The 19,366-nt window shown below is 34.1% G+C and overlaps 3 protein-coding genes and 2 pseudogenes across 3 annotated transcripts; 4 read left to right on the top strand and 1 right to left on the bottom strand.

Annotated features, from left to right (window-relative positions):
- Window positions 1–1,025: 1,025 nt before the first annotated feature.
- Window positions 1,026–4,140, top strand: LOC120170402 (annotated as a pseudogene).
- A 1,753-nt stretch (window positions 4,141–5,893) lies between these two features.
- On the top strand, window positions 5,894–7,873 carry LOC120170314 (molybdopterin synthase catalytic subunit-like). The gene is made up of 2 exons (XM_039178278.1): window positions 5,894–5,981; window positions 7,019–7,873. The coding sequence occupies exon 2, from the start codon at window positions 7,093–7,095 to the stop codon at window positions 7,660–7,662; it is 570 nt and encodes a 189-aa protein (XP_039034209.1). The 5' UTR covers window positions 5,894–5,981; window positions 7,019–7,092; the 3' UTR covers window positions 7,663–7,873.
- A 286-nt stretch (window positions 7,874–8,159) lies between these two features.
- Window positions 8,160–10,791, top strand: LOC120170401 (translation initiation factor eIF-2B subunit gamma-like). Its single transcript, XM_039178338.1, has 11 exons — window positions 8,160–8,173; window positions 8,241–8,319; window positions 8,395–8,614; window positions 8,689–8,747; window positions 9,123–9,172; window positions 9,268–9,355; window positions 9,442–9,702; window positions 9,808–9,897; window positions 9,986–10,087; window positions 10,249–10,365; window positions 10,475–10,791. Exons 1-11 carry the CDS (start codon window positions 8,160–8,162, stop codon window positions 10,544–10,546), a joined length of 1,152 nt encoding a protein of 383 aa, XP_039034269.1. The 3' UTR covers window positions 10,547–10,791.
- On the top strand, window positions 10,580–13,152 carry LOC120170400 (annotated as a pseudogene).
- A 702-nt stretch (window positions 13,153–13,854) lies between these two features.
- On the bottom strand, window positions 13,855–19,366 carry LOC120170315 (protein DGS1, mitochondrial-like). The gene is given in 15 exon segments (XM_039178280.1): window positions 13,855–14,150; window positions 14,295–14,342; window positions 14,344–14,393; window positions 15,045–15,155; window positions 15,625–15,748; window positions 15,845–15,890; window positions 15,961–16,016; window positions 16,418–16,507; window positions 17,013–17,113; window positions 17,249–17,443; window positions 17,589–17,750; window positions 17,844–17,981; window positions 18,232–18,435; window positions 18,857–18,971; window positions 19,065–19,366. Coding segments are annotated over 15 exon segments (1,788 nt in total). The 5' UTR covers window positions 19,292–19,366; the 3' UTR covers window positions 13,855–14,029.

Raw genomic sequence — 19,366 nt, 5'->3', positions numbered from 1 at the left:
ATATTAATTTATCGACACTTTCAATATATCCGATATCTTTTTACCGGTTTTATCATTTCGAGACCTGTTTTGTCATATTATTACCTATTATATTGCTATGGATCGATACATTTGTATAAAGTATCGACACTTTTTAGGCGCTATAACTTCTTCTCTTTTAAATTACAAAAGTGTCGATACTTATATTAATTTATCGACACTTTCAATATATCCGGTAGTGGTTTACCGGTTTTATCATAATGACACCGGTTTTGTCATATTATTACATGTTATATTGTTATGGATCGATACATTTGTATAAAGTATCGACACTTTATAGGCGCTATAACTTCTTCTCTTTTAAATTACAAAAGTGTCGATACTTATTAATTTATCGATACTTTCAAAATTCGGTAGCAGTTTACCGGTTTATCATATTTTTACCAGTTATATTGCTCGATACATTTTTCATTTGTATCGACAAACCGACAAATTAAGTTTGCCGGTTGCCAAATTTTTTAATATTTTCTTCATGATTTCCACCGACAACATTATTATTCGATTTCAGGTAGCGTTAAACCGAATTTTTTAAATATATTATAATGTATCCGGTAACGCCGTATATTAACCCGCTTTTCCTGAGACAATCCGCAAAGATATACCTTTTTAAAAAAAGCTTTCTAGAATTTGAAAAGATGCAAATCTAAAATGACACATTCCTTCACAAAATTGAAAGCGTCAAATCCAAAAACTTTCTTTGCATATGGTTAAATAAATAATAATAAATGATATCTCGATTATAAGATACAGTTTTGTTAAGTCATTTAATTATTAAAGTTATAAAATGATTTTTGATATAAGAAGTTGTTTGTTGAGTTCTTCTACTATTAAAAGTTACAAAATGATCACTATATTATTCATTATGTTCTAAATGCATCATTTTTCGTTAAAAAATTAACGACAGTTTAAGCTGAAATTTAACTTGCTAATTGAGATATGATAAAATCTAATCTCATAATCTTAAAAGACTATCATATCTTATCAGCATGTTGACGTCCAACTCAGACGTATGTTTATTTTTTGAAAGAAGATGACGAGTTTGGAACATAATGAATAGTCGGGTGATCGTTTTATAACTTTTATCAAGGGACTCAACAAAGTAACTCCTTATAATTGGAGGATCATTTTGTAACTTTTAATAGTCAGAAGACTCAACAAAATAGTATCTTATAGTCGGGGACTATTTATGTACTTTACCCAACAAAAAATGGATAAAAAAATTATTTAAACAAAGAAATTGGGCCGTAAATTTTATATTGGACCGGATTTATCATATTTAGTTCCAATAGTCCAAACCCATCCCTAAAACCCGCAGGGAATCCATAAATTTGTTTGATTCTTGCTCAAACCCTAAAATTCAATTCCCAGCTAGCCGCCTTCTATCTTCCACAGTTCACGAAGATGTAAGTACTACCGCACGCCCTTTCTTGCAAAAATCTGTATTTTCTTCTTAGATTTCTGGGTTTTGTTCAGTAATAAGCTTTACGGGTATAACACGTTTCACTGTACCTCTGTTCTGTGTTAATATTCTTCTAAGACTGTATTCGGGTAAGTGTAATACGTGTATGGATCAGCTGGAAGTTTACTCTAGTTTTTAGTATATTGGAGATTCTTGTATGTTTTCATGTTCAATTATGTGTTGAATCAAAATAGGATAAGTGTTGAATACGAGTACGTAAGTTCTGGGATTATGCTCGAATTTTCATTATGTTGTAGGATCATAACTATTATACATGTTTGGATTTGTTGGACTGAAATATTTTAATAGAGATGACGAGTCCGGTGACATTGGTTAAATGTTTAAGACTTGTTTTTGATTGGTTTTGGTTGATATAATTTTGACCAGAGATGGGTGAGGGAAGCTAAGGCAGTGGTTCCCGAATCACTCTTGAAGAAGCAGAAGAGAAATGAAGAATGGGAGCTTGTCAAGAAGCAGGAGCTTGAGGCCGCGAAGAAGAAGAAAGTTGAGAACCGCAACTGATTTTCAATAGGGCCAAGCAATATGCAAAGGAGTACGAGGCTCAGGTAAACATGATGTTTTCTGTTTGCATTCATGTAGACTTTTTTTAATCAAATATTGCAAGCGTCTGAATCATATTGTGCTCCTTGCAACTCTCAGGAGAAAGAGTTGATTCAATTGAAGCGGGAGGCCAAGCTGAAAGGAGGATTCTATGTTGATCCAGAAGCCAATCTTTTGTTCATCGTTCGAATTCGTGGTATGTGTTGAATGTGACATTTTTTTTTCCGAATATAAGTTCTAAATAGTGACATGTTGTAAATTCATGTTTTTCAGTATCAATGCCATGCACCCGAGGACAAGAAAGATCTTGCAGCTCTTGCGATTGAGACAGGTAGTTTACCAAATCTTTTTCCTAAACTAAGAGTAATATTGGTTATGATATTCGATTTCCACTTTCCCTGTTTGTATGTTGTGTGCATGAAAGCATGATTGTCCATTGACTGAAAAATATTGGGGGAAAATGGACTTATCCGTGTTTGAAACACAGCTGAGCTTGAGTAATACAGGTGGTGGTAGCTTCTTATTGATTGTGAACATAATATCGATTTGCATAGCTTCTTATCTGAACCTAAAATGTCATGTTTGCTCTTCACAAAATGCACAGATCTTCAATGGTGTTTTCCTTAAAGTAAACAAGGCGACAATGAACATGCTTCACCTTGTTGAACCTTACGTGACTTACGGGTATAATTTGCTCTCCCCATTTCCTTGCTTTCCCTTATTCTAGTTTTTATACGTACTCACCATGTCTTATTTCTCATCGGTATATTCTTTTAGATACCCTAATCTCAAGAGTGTGAGGGAATTGATTTACAAAAGAGGTTACGGGAAGTTGAAGAATCAGAGAATTGCTTTGACTGACAATGCAATCGTTGAGCAGGTCTATATATGTTTCCATTTACCAGGTTACATTTTTGGTGCCAAATGTTTCTTGAGCATCCTTGTTTTTTCGTACTGATTGCAGGCTCTTGGCAAATTCGGCATCATCTGTGTCGAAGATCTCATCCATGAGATCATGACAGTGGGACCTCATTTTAAGGAGGCCAACAACTTCCTTTGGCCCTTCCAGCTGAAGGCGCCATTGGGCGGTTTGAAGAAGAAGAGAAACCACTACGTTGAGGGCGGAGATGCCGGAAACCGCGAGAACTATATCAATGAGCTAATTAGAAGAATGAATTGAAGTTAAGGGTCTGTTTGTTTTCCGTAATTGGAATTACGGATTGGTTTTCCCCGAATTCCCGTGTTTGTTTCACGTAATTCGTTTTCCGGAAAATGTTTTCCCGTGTTTGTTTCACGTAATTCGTTTTCCGGAAAACGTTTTCCCGTGTTTGTTTAACGTAATTCGTTTTTCGGAATGTAATTCATTTTCCTAATAACAGAATTTCCTTTGTGTTTTCTGTAAAATGACTTACGAATTCATTTTCCGTAAGTCATTTTCCAAACTTTTCACTTCAAAGCAAAAATACTCAAAATTTTATTTATGAATTTAATATTAATAAATATTTTAATATCATTTTCATCAAAATATTAATTATTAAATATTTAAATATATTTATTAATATTTATAATAATATAATATTATATAAAATAATCAATTATATTATAATAATATATAATAAAAAATTTATATATTTAATAATGAATAATATTATTTATATATTTCAATAATATTTTAGTAAAGATATTAAAATATACTAATTAATATTTTAAAATATAATATAGTACTATTACTTTAATAAATAATTAATAATTTATAAATTTTATTTCACTAAAATATATCGAAAAATATTTAATAACATCTTCCAAACATCATGAAACGTTTTTCAGATGTTTTCCAGAAATGTAATTCATTTTCCAGAAATGTAATTCATTTTACAGAAATGTAATTCATTTTACAGAAATGTAATTCATTTTCCAGAAATGTAATTCATTTTACAGAAATGTAATTCATTTTTCAGAATTCAAATTCCAGTAATTCATTTTCCAGTAATTCAAATTCCAGTAATTCATTTTCTGGAAAACCAATTACAGCTAAACAAACAGACCCTAAGTGTCTGTGTTTGTTGTTAATTTAGTGGTTGATCTCATTTTGTTACTTCAAGACTTTTAAGAAGTGGCCTTGAAGAAATTTTGTTAAACTCAAAATTAGGGTCTGTTTGTTTTCCGTAATTGGAATTACGGATTGGTTTTCCCCGAATTCCCGTGTTTGTTTCACGTAATTCGTTTTCCGGAAAATGTTTTCCCGTGTTTGTTTCACGTAATTCGTTTTCCGGAAAACGTTTTCCCGTGTTTGTTTCACGTAATTCGTTTTCCGGAATGTAATTCATTTTCCTAGTAACAGAATTTCCTTTGTGTTTTTTCTGTAAAAATGACTTACGGATTCATTTCCGTAAGTCATTTTCCAAACTTTTCACTTCAAAGCAAAAATACTCAAAATAATTTTATTTTATGAATTTAATATTAATAAAATATTTTAATATCATTTTCATCAAATATTAATTATTAAAATATTTAAAATATATTTATTAATATTTATATAATATAATATTATATTTTAATATTATAAAATAATCAATTATATTATAATAATATAAATAAAAAAATTATATATTTAATAATGAAATATTATTTATATATTCAATAATATTTTAGTAAAGATATTAAAATATACTAATTATATTTTAAAATATAATAGTACTATTACTTTAATAAATAATTAATAATTTATAAAATTTTATTTCACTAAAATATACCGAAAAAATGTTTAAATAACATCTTCCAAACATCATGAAACGTTTTCCAGATGTTTTCCAGAAATGTAATTCATTTTCCAGAAATGTAATTCATTTTACAGAAATGTAATTCATTTTACAGAAATGTAATTCATTTTCCAGAATTCAAATTCCAGTAATTCATTTTCCAGTAATTCAAATTCCAGTAATTCAAATTTCAGTAATTCATTTTCTGAAAAACCAATTACAGCTAAACAAACATACCCTTAAACTCAAATTTTTTAGATTGTTTCCCCCCCCCCGCCCTATATTTCACTCGAATCTATACATCCTTATCACATCAACGCTCTAATGGTTAAATGGAGAATCCCTAAGATGAAAAGATAAGATGGACATCCATAAGGAGAATAATTTATTTTAAAATTGTAGTGATTTGAATGTCAAATATTGAGATCGATAAAAGAGAGTCAAAAGTTAAACCGTCTCTTAAACCGAAATACTTGTATATGAAAAAAAGATGAGTTGAATGGTACTATTGTTGGTCGAAAATGATATCGAACTGTGGTAATTTAATAGATTAAAGTTTTTGAGCAGCATATTCGTGAAGTTTAGAGTATTTTTCGGTTAAACTAATATTAAATTCATGTTCAGAAGAACAAGACTAGTTTAATTAGAAATTTTAGGACTCATTGACCTCCAAACGGTGGTTGGTGGTGATTCGAACGTTGGTCGAAATAGAGTTCAGTTCAAATTGAGAAAGATAAAGAGAGAAAGAAGAAAGAAAAATGAAAAATTGAAGAACAAAGGGAAAATAATTTTTATAAAGATTTAAAATGATATTGTTTTGGTCTAAATTTAAATTTTTTTTTATAAAGATTCAAAATGGCATCATATTGGTGTAAATTACCATGTCATAATGTCATTAATTAAGGTAGAGTGGTCAAAGTATTAGCGATTCACAAATTAAATGATTAAATTAAAAATATTTAAACTTAAGCGATCAAAATAGAATATTAGAAGAAAGTTGAATGATGAGACGTAATTTACCCTTAATTATCACGGATTTAAATCTTCTGTTTTTTGCCTTTTGTCTTCTCCTTGATTTTGTTATATCTGTTTTGTCTCTCTCTCTCTCTTTATCGTTTACTTTCGCTCATGAGCAACAGCTAATCTTCCCACTCCTTCTCGAGGTAATCTGAACTATGCTTTCCTTTTGGACTTTGTTTTTAATCGTCTCAGTTATTGGTTTTTCTCTCTTCTTCCTTTCTGAAATTTGCTGGAGCTGAATTTTCCATTGTTTGATATGTTTCTTTGGCTACTCTGTTGACCCTTTTCCCCCTTTTCTTTTAGGGATTTGGTTTAGTTCTTGTTTTGACAAATGAATTACTTGTGTTTAATTACTGTGGCGATTTTTTTTGGAATTTTGAAGAATCCCACTACTTCATTACTTTCCCCTCACCTAAGCCTTTGTTTGTGATCGGAAATCGCTGCTTCCGCGGCAATTTTCGTTTCCGATTGAGGAACCCTAGCGATTTAGTAAAACTAATGATTCTATTGGCAAAATCATATTTATACGAATATAAATTTCGGAAATACATTCCAATTAATTATATTTTGTTCATGCTAAACAAAACAGTAGAAGACTACTCTATCGAATCACGTTGGTTTATAGGTGACAAATTGCAATTTACATTTTCGGATTAAGATGAACATCTGATATGAATATATGTCTAAGAATGCATGCTTTTCCCCCCGTAAATTGTTTCATTTATGTTGAGGAGGAGACCCTCAATCCCCGTCCGATAGAGGTGTCCGGCATGATACTCGGCCGTCTATTAATCCGAACCTGGTAGAATCAAGCTGTATATGTTGTTAGTTCACTTATGATTTTGTCCATGCTAAAACAGTAGAAGACTATATCTTATTACGTTGTTTTAGGAGTGGCGAATTGCGATTTATATTTTCAGATTAAGATGAGCATCTGATATGAATATATGTCTAATAATACCTGTTTTCCCCCTAAATTATTTCATTTGTGTTGAGGATGAAACCCTCAACCCATGTCCGATATAGGTGTCCGTCGTCTATTAATCTGGACCTGGTAGAATCAAGTTGTTATGTTGTTAGTCACTTATGATCTTGTTCCTTCTTGGATTAATTTAGATTTGTTTTGTAGATTAGTTTGGTCTATTGATTGTGCTTGACATTATGTTGTCTTGGTGTCTAGACTGTATTCTGGGCTCCGTTAACTCCTGTGCCGAACAAAGACCCGTTTAAACCACAAAAGCTCCGAAAACAGCAATGAATTCCGAGGAGAGAACTCTTGTTGAAATCTTAGATGAGAATAAGATCGACCTTGCCAAGTACATAAACTATGTCAGTGTCCCAGAAGCTGGTGCCATAGCCACGTTCTCCGGCACAACGCGCGACACTTTTGAAGGGAAAACAGTGGTTGAACTAAGATACGAAGCATACGTACCGATGGCTATTCGTAACCTCAAGTCTATCTGTTACTCTGCTAGATCATCCTGGGATCTCCGTTCTATTGCGGTTGTCCACCGGTTAGGCACGGTTCCTGTAGGAGAGACAAGTGTGTTTGTTGCAGTATCGGCTACTCATCGTGCTGATGCTTTAGATGCATGCAAGTTCTTGATCGACGAGTTGAAGGCATCTGTTCCGATTTGGAAGAAGGAGGTTTATTCTAACGGAGAAGTCTGGAAGGAGAATGCAGAATTTCTCGAGCGTAGGTCGGAACTCAGTAAGGATGGCGGATCTTGCCGAAGGAAGGTTGAGACCGAGGCACATGATAATAAGGGTTGTTGCAAAGCCAAGGTCAAGGTGGAAGAAGCAGCTGATACTAGCACTAGCTAAGCTAATTAAAGACAATCGATCAAATTCCGAGATTAATTCAGCTGGTTCATGCAATCACTTTTAAGCTTATGGACTCTTTTCCGTATCGATTATCGACTTCGATCCAATTCGAGTTTTTTTTATTAATCGTCTAATAGATGTACTGAACTATGAAGTTGGACTAATTTGGAAACATTGGGCAATGTAGCCTCCAAAGAAGATTGATGTTCTATAGTTGTTCTCAAATTTAATTTTATTTTTTCAAAATTAAATTAGGATATTGAATTCAAATTTTAATAATTTATTGTTTTTAAACATTTCAATATTTATTTATGTTTATTTTTTTTATAATAATATAATATTAAATACAATCAAACACATATAATAAATATGATGGGAATATATGAATATAAAAAAATAATATATTTTTTGTATAATTATATTTTAATTATTGAAGAATTTGAGGTAATGAAAATGAACTAGAGTAGCATTTTTTTTGCTTCATCTACTCGGAGACAATGGACAAGTTAAAGTAATAAAATGAAAATAAACCTTTCTCATGAGGACTACAAATTAGTTCCTCTTTTTTTACTTTGCAGATTGCTGCAGTCCCCGAGGACATTGGACAGCTGGAGCAATTCGTGCACTCTCACATCACCTCACGCAAAAGATATTTTGGTTAGATTTTGTTTCGTTAATAGTGTTTCAGTCCTGACGGAGTAATTTCTTTATGGTGGCTTATTCACCATGCAGGTTGTGAGTGGTGATCTTGTATCTGATGTTCCTCCTGGTGCAGTTGCTGCCACCCACAGGCGACATGATGCAGCAGTGACTGCAACGCTTTGCTCTATTCCTGTCAGTGGACCTCTAGAGTCTGGATCCTCCGGTGGAAAAGATAAAGCCAAGAAATTAGGACGATACAACATCATCGGACTGGACCCTGGCAAACAGTTTTTATTACACATAGCAACAGGTTAGCTTTCCATTCTCCTATTCAGTGTGCTACTTCTATTGGATCCTTGCATATAATCTTGTAATGCTTTATAGGAGCTGAAATTGAGAAAGATGCTAGACTTCCAAAGCGCATTCTCCGTGCAGTTGGCCAGATATTGCTTTCCATCAATCTGTACTTATACCACTCTCTCCAACAAATGACAATGGATGCCCAGTATAATGAAATTGATTACTGATGGCATTGTGAGCTGCAACACACAAGTCTGAGGCTCGATTGTTAATTTAAAGCTACTAATATTCTTTTTGGCAAAAAATTTAAAAAGTGAAGGTTGAAGTATATATATATATTATTTTGTAAAATCTATTGTCTTTATAACTCTTTTTCTATGTACATATGTATATCTCGTCCCTTGCTCTCTATGTGTGTGTATATGCATATATTATCTCTTTTGCCTTTTGATCATCAATTGGCTTAAAATTTGAGATATTCTTTTGTCAACCTCATTTTTGTTTTGTATTTTATATAGATGGAAATTCGATCGGATCTGATGGATGCTCATATGTATGCATTCAAGAGGTTGGTACCCTCCACTTGACATCCCCATCCCTACTTGCTTAGAGATCAGGGGTCCCCTTTTTTTTGTTATAATTCCTCGTTGCATTTCCACTCAGGTCTATCCTGCAAGAAGTTTTAGACCTAAAGGATACATTTCAAAGCTTGAAAGAGGATGTACTTCCTTATCTTGTCCGGAGCCAGCTGGTTAGTATCACTAAATGTCCAAATATTCCAAAGCTACACGTGGACCAGAATAATCTCATTTGTTCCGATTCTTTTATAATTACCAGAAATCAGAGGCCTTATCAACTAGGACTCCGCAAGGAGAAGAAAATGGCAATGAGAAGGTTACTTCCCAGAACAATCAAGTATTTGTCTCTCGAATCCTTGCCAATGCATCTATCCCAAGCTTTCATGACCACAGTTCTGAGAATCCTGATGGTTCTACCCCTAATCGGAAAACCCATAAATGCTGTGCTTATATTGCAAGTAGCAGCAGTTATTGTGTGCGCTTGAATTACATTCAAGCATTTATGGACATCAATCGAGATGTGAGTTGTATTTCACATTTATGCTTTTTCTTGTTTGCCATTTTGTGTTTTTAGTCCACGTTTTATGTCTGTCTGGTTGGCTTGTTTCTCTTACTAATGTTTCAGGTTACTGGTGAGGCGGATCATCTGCTAAGTGGCACCTCATCAGATCCCAATTATAACATAGGTCCACCAAAGCTTGGAACCAAAACTACTGTGAGCCTACTTCATCCACACATACTGTTAGAATTTTCTAAAATCAGTTGGATAATATCAATGCTTTATAAATCTTTCTATAGATTAGGGGCCGCACTGCATGCTGGGTGAAGGTTCGGAAGTCGGTGACAAATGCCAAGTAAAACGGTCTGTCATTGGCCGTCACTGCCGGATACGTTCCCATGTGAAGGTATGATGATTTCTCTTACCTTAACTAAGGTAAAGCAGAAAGTACCTGAGAGTGTGTAAAACTTGCTTCTTGCGGTTTCTTCATTTATGAAAATTAACCGTTTCGAGCTTTGGTAATTGTTTCCTGTTGTAACTTGAAAATTTCTTTCATTGCATATGCAGGTTGTCAATTCAGTTGTAATGAATCATGTCACTATTGGCGATGGCTGTATAATCCAGGGTTCTGTTGTTTGTAGCAATGTACAGCTTCAAGACCGCGTTGTTTTGAAAGATTGCCAAGTAATTCTCGAAAGCTCTTCCGTAAACTTCGCACACACTTAAAGTGTCAAATTGTTATTCGTACCATTTAGTATCCGTATCCATGGTGATCACATTGTGCTTCTTATAGGTCGGGGCAGGTTTTGTCGTCTCTGCCGGAAGCGAGTATAAGGCAGAATCTTTGGCTAGAAAAGAGAAATGAGCGAAAGCTGCATCCCGCGAATTGCTCGAGAAAATGCCTTTTCGGTCATCGACTAGCGACCGACATCTTGTTTTTGCTTTCGAGACATACTTCTCAGGAACTGCTGGATTGCTTGTAAAATGTGATATGTTGGCGAGTTGAAAGGAAAGGCCAGTGTATTGTCCTCTGCTGCTCCCATTTTAGTTGCTTTCTAAATAACTTTTTTTGTTTCTTGAACTCAACCCTATGTATCTTTCATTGACTACCGGATGATAATATATACACAGACTTAAGCCCAGTTTTGCCTCTTTTTTTCATTTTTTTTATATTTTAGGGTAAACTACAAGTTTAGTACCTAAGCTATTACTTTTGTTTTATTTTAGTACCTAAACTTTATTTTTCTTCAAAATCATTCATTTCAATGTTTAGTTTATGTTTCATTTTGATATTCTACCATAAAAATTTAACATTGATGTTAACGTGTCACCGTAAGGTAATGTTATGTTATTATGAAAAAATGAAACATATAAAGTTAGTAATTTGTTAAGTTTTTTAACGGCGAATACCAAACTAAACGTTGGGTATAATTATAAAAAAAGGTTTAGGTATTAAAGTATAGTTTATCCTAAATTTTATTATTGATCTAGGAGACCAAGTGTTAGGTCTTGTAAGGAATGTTAGGTGTTTATATTTAATGTTTTAAACGGAGAAGGCTAAGTTCTCTTCGTACAAATTCTGAATAAAATTCGATCAACTAACATGTGGTTGCATTAATAAAGAAATTGTATAGAAACTGCACCGATACAATGAATGGTAAGTGAAGTCAAATTTTAAATATGTTTAACAAGGAGACCTGAAAGTTGACTTAATATAACCCTGTAGTCTTCCCAGCTGTCCATGGCATGTTGTTCCACAAAATCCCTATGCATTGACATGGACTAGTGTGTGAAATGGGTACATTTTAACAATAATTTTCCACAATATATATATATATATACATATTTATTAACATTGTAGTATTTATCTTCTTTCTGTTTAGATAATGTCCAATACTATTAAACCTTTATTTGTAATTCACCATTCCCTTATTATGAGCTTCGTAATTTGAGATATTGTTTATAAAATAAAATAAAGTTTTGGACTGAAGTAATATAATAAAGTATAGTACGAATGGATGATAGACATACAAATGTATCATAACTTGTACAGCATGAATAAAATGATTGTAGTGTCACATATCGTTTCGTAATTAAGAGTTTTCGTAATTCAGCATCACTAGTTGTGCGGTAATGGATGATTTCACTATTGTTTTACGGACATAATAACTCTATCCAAGCTAATCCAAATAGAATCGAAGTCACAAACTCTAATAACATATTTCCCCCCCTATTAACCGGTTTCAATAAAAACAAGTAAAATTTTGGCGTAAAACTAAAATTAGCCCCACCCCCATATTTATTAAAACGGTCATTTTTGTCCTTATTCTTTTTTCGGGAGTATTTTGAACCCAACCTTTCATTTTGGGGCAAAAATATATAGATGAAAATTGTCTGTTAACACACGATTAATGCTCCAAATGGGGTTTTTTTACCTTAAAATAAAATATTAAAGGCCAAAAATTTTCACACACAAAAAAAAAAGAGAATTTAGGGTCAAAATGACAATTTTCTCAGATGTTAAGGGCATTTTTTTCCCTAAAATGAAACATCGGGGGTCAAAATACTCCCAAAAAAAAAAGGAATAGGGGCCAAAATGACCATCTTGATAAATGTCGGGGGACTAATTTTAATATCATGCCTAAAATTTTCCCCTTAAATCATCATGAATATGTTACTTTTGGTTTGAAAAATTGATGGAATGACTGGGTCTAGACTTTTAAGACTAACGTAGATTATGGTTGTGAACAGAAGAATCCCAGAAAATGACATGAAACTTCTTCAATACTTCATTTTTTTTCTTCTTCCAATTCTACAGCAGAAATTTAAGGAAACTTGAGGATCAAGTCACGGCATTTCACTATATAAACGAGGAATTATTGTATCTAAACTCATTGTTCCTTCTCAGCTGCTGAGTTTCATATCCTCTCCATTCAAGAAGAAGCAACAATATGAAGGTAAATACCTTTTTTTTTTTAATTTTTGGTTTAGCAAGGAATTATTTATTCGAACGTATCCGACCCTCGTGTTTAATACGCAGCAAAAAGTGGTTGAGAGTGAGCATGAAGTGCCAAAAATGCAGGACCCAGGCACTCAAGGTGGCTGCAAACAAGAGGGTAAGTGATATGCATACGTTCTCTACTATTTTATTTCGCGTCGTTAGGGTTTATGACTCGAATTTCGTAACACGGATTATGAAATGAATAAACAGGGGAACTTTGTTGGATTAGAAGGTAATGAGAGACAAGGTGGTGGTGATTGGAGAGGGATTCGATGCTGTCAAGTTAACTACCAACTTGAGGAAGAAAGTTGGAGCTACCGAAATCATCTCTTTGGCTGAGCAGAAATGATTTCCCCTTATAATCTCCTCAGAATATTCAAAAACTATTCCTATATTTATCTCGTTTTAATTGTTTTTACACCACCGTCAGAGTTTATACTATGATTTATATTATACAATATTAACTTAAAATTTAGGGTTTGAATTTTGGAAGTTGTTTCCTTGGCATAGACTTCAATAATAGAAAGCTTTGTTCTTTTATAATTGTAGACTCCTCCAAAGGTCACGTTACCCGCTTAACACGAAGTCAAATATTAAAAGAAGAAGAAGAAGAAGAAGAACTTATTTCATGATAAATACCTTTAAATACAAGATATCTTTTGAAATGATAGTACTCAAATCTAATGATAAATTAAAATTTTATATATTCAAATCCAAAAACATACTAAAAAACAGCCGAGTTAACTCAGACCCTAATCAAAGAGCAAATTTCTTTTAACACTTACTTTCTTCGTTTACAATATCCAAATCCAAAACTAAACCAGAAAACATCAATCTTCCTACCACTTGACCTGTATAATTTATTTATATACATTTTTATTAGTGCAGACGATTATCAAATAAATCCCCACATTATCTCAATTGAACTTTAGTTTTAAAATTCACGAACTTCTAATATTTGACTATAAAACTTTCAAACGATAATTCAATTTTAAGAATTTATTTGATCGCGAATTTTCAAATAAAAACTCGATTCAAATAACGTTTCACTTGAATAACTTGCCCACCCCACAAAAATTCATTAAAAAAAGAGTGGTCTTCGTGTTCGGGACCATTTTAGACACATTCACACATGGGCATTAAGACGTGACCTAAAAACTGGCATACCCATGTTGAACATATATTTGATTATGACATTCACATCTGAATCCGAGTAACATAGCGAAAATTCGCACCAAACCTTAGCCGTTTACCAAAATGAAGCAATGCCCTACAAAATTTGAACCGACGACAATTCAAGAAGGCCAAGGAAGTTTTGCATTAGCCCTTTGGACAAAAGGTAAAGATCTATTGACGTTTTTGGGAAGGAAGCAAACAGTCGTACAAGCGTTCCATTCGTGCCGTCACAATTAGCTTGTGAGAAGTTTGAAGACCAGGCTTTCCCAAATCAATTATATCCTGTTTCAAGCTGTTCATCACAGTTATATTATCTGTTAGTTGCTATCTTTGGTTCAACTTCATCATTCTACAACAGAAAAGCTGAAACGAGAGTACAAGACGGCAAAGCAGTTTTAACTTTCAAATCATTTGAGAAATAGATGAATCAACTAACCACTGCCATTCACCAGCTGCCTCTGCATGTCTTCTGACAGAATTATAAGCGATCTAGACAATAAATCAACAGCCCGAACATGCATTGGGAATCGTTTTCCTGCGAAAGAGAGCATTAATATGTTACATCTTTTTTCACCCTTTGGATCATAGATGTGGTAAGAGCTAGTGATGTGCATCATCGAGTCAAAGCAAAAGGAATTTCAGAAAGAGTTGCAGATCAGAGGTACTGTAATCTGTCACCAGAGAGACCAAATGCAGTAAAGTAAAAGTACATAGAGCTTTTGAACCAAATAAAGGTTCTTCTAACAGATCAAGCTTCGTTCTTGGTGCCTAACCTATGGAAACACAAATGCACAAATATCGAGCACATTAAATCACACCGGCTAACAGATGATATACTGATTATTAGAGAGGGATCAATGGGAAAAGGATGGAGGGCAAAGATGCTTTCAGAAAGAAAAAAAAACAAAATAAAAACTAGGAGCCAATGACAACAGAGAAAGATGCTTCCAATTGACTCGATCTCCAACCTTACCTCAAGGCCATTAAAGCTAGTTATAACTTGGTCTCGGTTGAGAATGCAAATAAAGTCAAGATCTTGAAAATGGCTAAGCCAGAATCTAAATTTGATCGAGGCCCTTTGCTTTTCAAATGATGTTAAATAAAAAAAATGAAGCCTATGAGGATGAGGGGAAAAGAGAAATTAATCAGGAGCATCCAAGCCCCAAACCGAAAGTGAGGTTCTTACCATCCCTTGGTCAAGGTAAATCTGGTACTGCAAAATTGTTTTCTCAACCTCCACAATAAGTAGCCTCCTTTGGATACGAGCAATTCTCCCCCTGCCTTCTGCTTTAGTGTCCTGAATACAATAACAAAACCAGATAATCAAGTGCATGAGAAACACAAAAGAAAGAAGAATTTGTTTAATGGAACGCCGTGGAAATGCTCTTTGATGGAACTTTAGCTTTGGTCACTCTAGACAAAGAAACCGACAGTCAAATACACTAAACTTCAAAGGCATTTATATGCTGGAGGTTCAAGGTTGAATTGAAAGCGTGGCAATATAAATTTGTATAGTGTTCAAACCTGTCTAGACCATGCAAGCACGACCACGATCAAACCAAGAGACAGAACCATTTAGAAGGCGTATATATATATGCTACAAGTTCAAGGTTGAATTGATAGTGTAGCAATACAAACTTGTATAACCATCTACACAGTGCCATCACTAACCTAGCATCTTGTCTCTTCAAGTAGTCATCAGCAAACAGAATTCACTAAAGAAAATTAATTGGGTAACATATTGTATAGCTTGAAAGTGTTCAAACCTGTCTAAACCATGCACGCACGGCTACAATCAGACCAAGAGACAGAAAGAATGCTGGCAAGGCAGCTAGGATTGCAAAGTTGATTTCATTTGCTCTGAGAATCTGATCCAGTTCAAGCATTGCCCTAGTTCAATGAGCACCTTAAGAAGTAAGAACATTGAGAATTGAAATAAACTAGAATGCAACTATGTAGGTAGGAAAAAGATGGTGTTGAACATACATCTCAACATCCAGTTTCAACTTCTGAACCTGCACTGGAAAAGCATAAGGTTATGCAACCAGAACAAAAGGCAGCAACTGTGTCGTAAAAACAAGCATTACCTGGATGAGCAGAGCGAGCAAGCTCTCCATGGAGAAGATTCTGGATAGGATGCATAAGTTCCTTTTCATATCTTATAAATCCCAATGAATTAGAGTCTCTCAAAGAAGAATTTTGGCACACTTAAGAGATATACAGCACAGCATGGCAATTCAGTAAAAGCAATATATCAGATTAGCAATCAAAGGAACATACTTATTCTGAAATATTGTCCAAGTATGAACAGAAAAGCATGAAATCGAGAATCCTAGATTTCTTATGTATTTGCATCTATAAAACTTATTATTACTTGTGTTTTTTATCTAAAGCAACTTTGTGCCTGAAGCTTTCATAAAGGTAAAATACCGAACAAAAGAACAAGTTCAAATTTTACACGTAAAGTGTAAGTTCAAATTTTACACGTAAGGTGTGCATCATAAGTCATTAAGTGCAAACATGACTAGTGCTACCATAATATTAGAAAGAAAGTCGCACCTTAACATAACAATCTCAAGCATTTCCTGATCTGATGCACTCTCTGGGAATTTTGTACCTTTGGTTTCCTCACTGAATGCCAATAACATTCTGCAAACCATGGAAGCAGCTATGGCTTTCAATAATATAGCAATTACCCTTGAATGAAAAGAACTTCATTACATCCAATCACCATAGAAAAAAGGAGATCAAATAGTAATTTAAAGCCAAATAAAACAAACTTCAAACAACCTAGAATCCAACTTCCTTTGTTTTTGATATCTCAAGCAAAGATTAGAGTGATGAGTACCCATCGTTTTTTTACATATGGAGGCCCATTGGTCTTTGAGCTACACACTAGCCCTTCTTTATCCTTAAACTTCAGCCGCACCCAATTTTACTTCTAGTAACATGGTTAGGCCCGTTAGATATATTAAAAGAATTTTATCTTAATTCTAAATAATCTAGCTGCCTAGAACTCAGAACCATGTAGTTTCACATAGGCATATACTTCATTCATAGATGTAAAAAAAGAAAGGGACCAAAGAAATCACATCTAACAATGCCCTTGCTACTAATCTTATTCATGAATACAAATCGGCAGAAAGAATTTAACCTGTGGAGAGAATTTGAAGTCAAGTGCATTTCCTGCATATCCATCACACCTTTCTGTCTTTTCTTAAATGTATCCAAAAGTTCATCTCTAATTGCCAAAAGCTGAAGATAAATTGAGTTTAACATCAATGAAATCGGTTGCTGCATTCTCAAGCATTCATAAAAATGGCCAATTCAAGATTTTCAGGAGGAGAAGTAAAAACAACTGAGCAATCAGATTAGCACAATGCAGCGTACCGGTTGCTCAACATGGTCATTAAAGAAGCTAACTGTAGACTCCCTTGCTTCATGAATCCAATTGTCTATGTCAGAACTTCCCATCAGACGACTATGTCGTAGGAGCCAGAAAGAACAAACTGAAAGGCCAACAGCACCACAGGTATACCGAATCCAGTAACGAGTTGCTTTACTTGGTTTTTGGTGTTTAGCTACCTAAGAGCAAGGTATGAAAATAAGCAACAAATCCAAAACTATATTGAAGATCAAATGCAAGAATCGTCAACAAACAAGCCAGTCAATGGTTAATAAAAAATGTCAGTTTTATTATGACAAGGACTAAAGATAAAAGGATCATTACCATGAAAGCTAAGTAAGAGTCCAGTTCCTGTAGATTCTGACAAACCAAGTTGATAGAATCATTAATTTCAGAATTTGACCATTGAGACTCTTCCCGATTGAGTTCTGGCAATCTTTCAAATAGTAGAGCAAAGGAATAGGTTTCATCAACGGAAGAACCGCTCTGCATAGTGTTTACATGAAAATTGGGACATACAAGTTCTTAGCAAGCTAATCATAGCAGCAAGTCTGAAATGCTCCATATAGAAATATATACCTGACGCAGCGTATGAAGATGGCCAATTGATGCCTCCAACTTAGAAAATAAGCTATTAAGAGTGCATGCTATTGAGGGAAATGACTTCTCTGGATCTTTTACCAACTCCTCTCCACATTTGTCAACATCTACATAAAACTATTCAAGAAAACAAGCAATGAATCCTTGATAATTCATGTCTGACAAAAAAAAAACAATGCTAATATTTACAGTTATCATGCTTCACTACTACATTCCTAGTGTCAAGTCTATCTATGGGTTTTGGAGGTTTGACTTTTGAGTGAGAAAAAAAGGATACGTTTGTGAAGTGTGTCAGCAGATTACAGGCTTCCTTATCAAGGTTAACATGTATCATGACAGTACAGAACCAGAATAAGATGGAACAAACCTGAGCCAGAAAAGCAGCAAGTGAACACCTTAGTGAAGATAAGACGGCAATCCTTTCAGAGATGTACACAGATGCAGAATGGGAAAGGTTTTGCATTGCCAATCCTTCAGTGAAAGCTTCACGCATGAGTTGAACTGATCCATTAACAAAAGATTGTGGCCCTCTCTCGAAAATCATGAAGTAAACTTTCCTTGCATTAGATCTCTAAAAAATTTCAAGAAAATTAGGATACACACTAAATCGCACAAACAAGAAATATACTCTTCAGTATCAACAGGATGCTTTTGCTAGAGTTATTTCATTTCTGGAAGTAGATGTGCTCAGGCAGTTAAAGGCTGATAAGAAAACAAAAACTGATTCAAACAGTACAGTGAGGCATATGATTGTTGGCCCGAGGTAGTGCACTAATGGGCTAGAAATGGAAAACAAACAGTTATCGCCATTGCGAACGGTGAATAAAAATGGAAAACAATATTTAGTAAGAACTGAATAATGATTTTATTTTTCTATGATTAATATGTTATAGACAAAGCTGCATTAAGAAAAACTGCATATCTAACAAGTAAATTCAGAAATTTTATTAACCAAAAAAACTTAAAAATCAAACTAAGTCAAAGTGCATTACCTCAGCTATAGCTAGCCAAAATTGCAAATTCTCTTGAATTTTATGCAAATTCAAAATGAAGCGATCCATTATATCATTTAAAACTTCATAAATTCTCGATGCCACTGGTGTCGTCCTGGATGAGAAAAAAAATCAAAATCAAAATTCATTTCTATTAATTAAAAAATGAATGAAAATGGGAAAAAAGAGAGAGGTGAAGATCGTGTACCGAGTGGAGTCGACTGAGCTGGAAGGCAAAGGGAGAGGGAAACCATCTCTGCGTTTAGTAGAGATAGGAAGAAGCGTTTGGCGAGACAGATTTGAGATTTTCTCGAGAAAATTTGACGGAAAAGAATAAAACAAAGAGGAGAATCGGTTGCTCAGATATTCGGAGTAAAATGAGTTTAGGGTTTCAATGCTCCCCGATGATTCGTCTCCGTCGGGCGCAGCTTCCATACTTTTGTTTTCCGGCTCGCTGAAATTGTAGTGCAGAAGTTGCTCTTCAACTGAGTCAACCGACTCGAAGTTGAC

Source organism: Hibiscus syriacus, unplaced genomic scaffold (genome assembly GCF_006381635.1).
Source record: "Hibiscus syriacus cultivar Baekdansim isolate YM2019G1 unplaced genomic scaffold, ASM638163v2 tig00111779_pilon, whole genome shotgun sequence".
In the NCBI taxonomy this organism is placed as follows: domain Eukaryota; kingdom Viridiplantae; phylum Streptophyta; class Magnoliopsida; order Malvales; family Malvaceae; genus Hibiscus; species Hibiscus syriacus.
The sequence above is the reverse complement of the archived record's forward strand: the minus strand, read 5'-3'. Positions and strand labels throughout refer to the sequence as shown.

Coding starts and splice junctions, on each gene's coding strand:
- LOC120170401 (XM_039178338.1), top strand. Junction 8,748..9,122: donor TTCTCCGTGCAGTTGGCCAG/ATATTGCTTTCC, acceptor TATTTTATATAG/ATGGAAATTCGATCGGATCT. Junction 10,088..10,248: donor GGATACGTTCCCATGTGAAG/GTATGATGATTT, acceptor TTGCATATGCAG/GTTGTCAATTCAGTTGTAAT.
- LOC120170314 (XM_039178278.1), top strand. CDS start 7,093: ATGAATTCCGAGGAGAGAACTCTTGTTGAAATCTTAGATGAGAATAAG.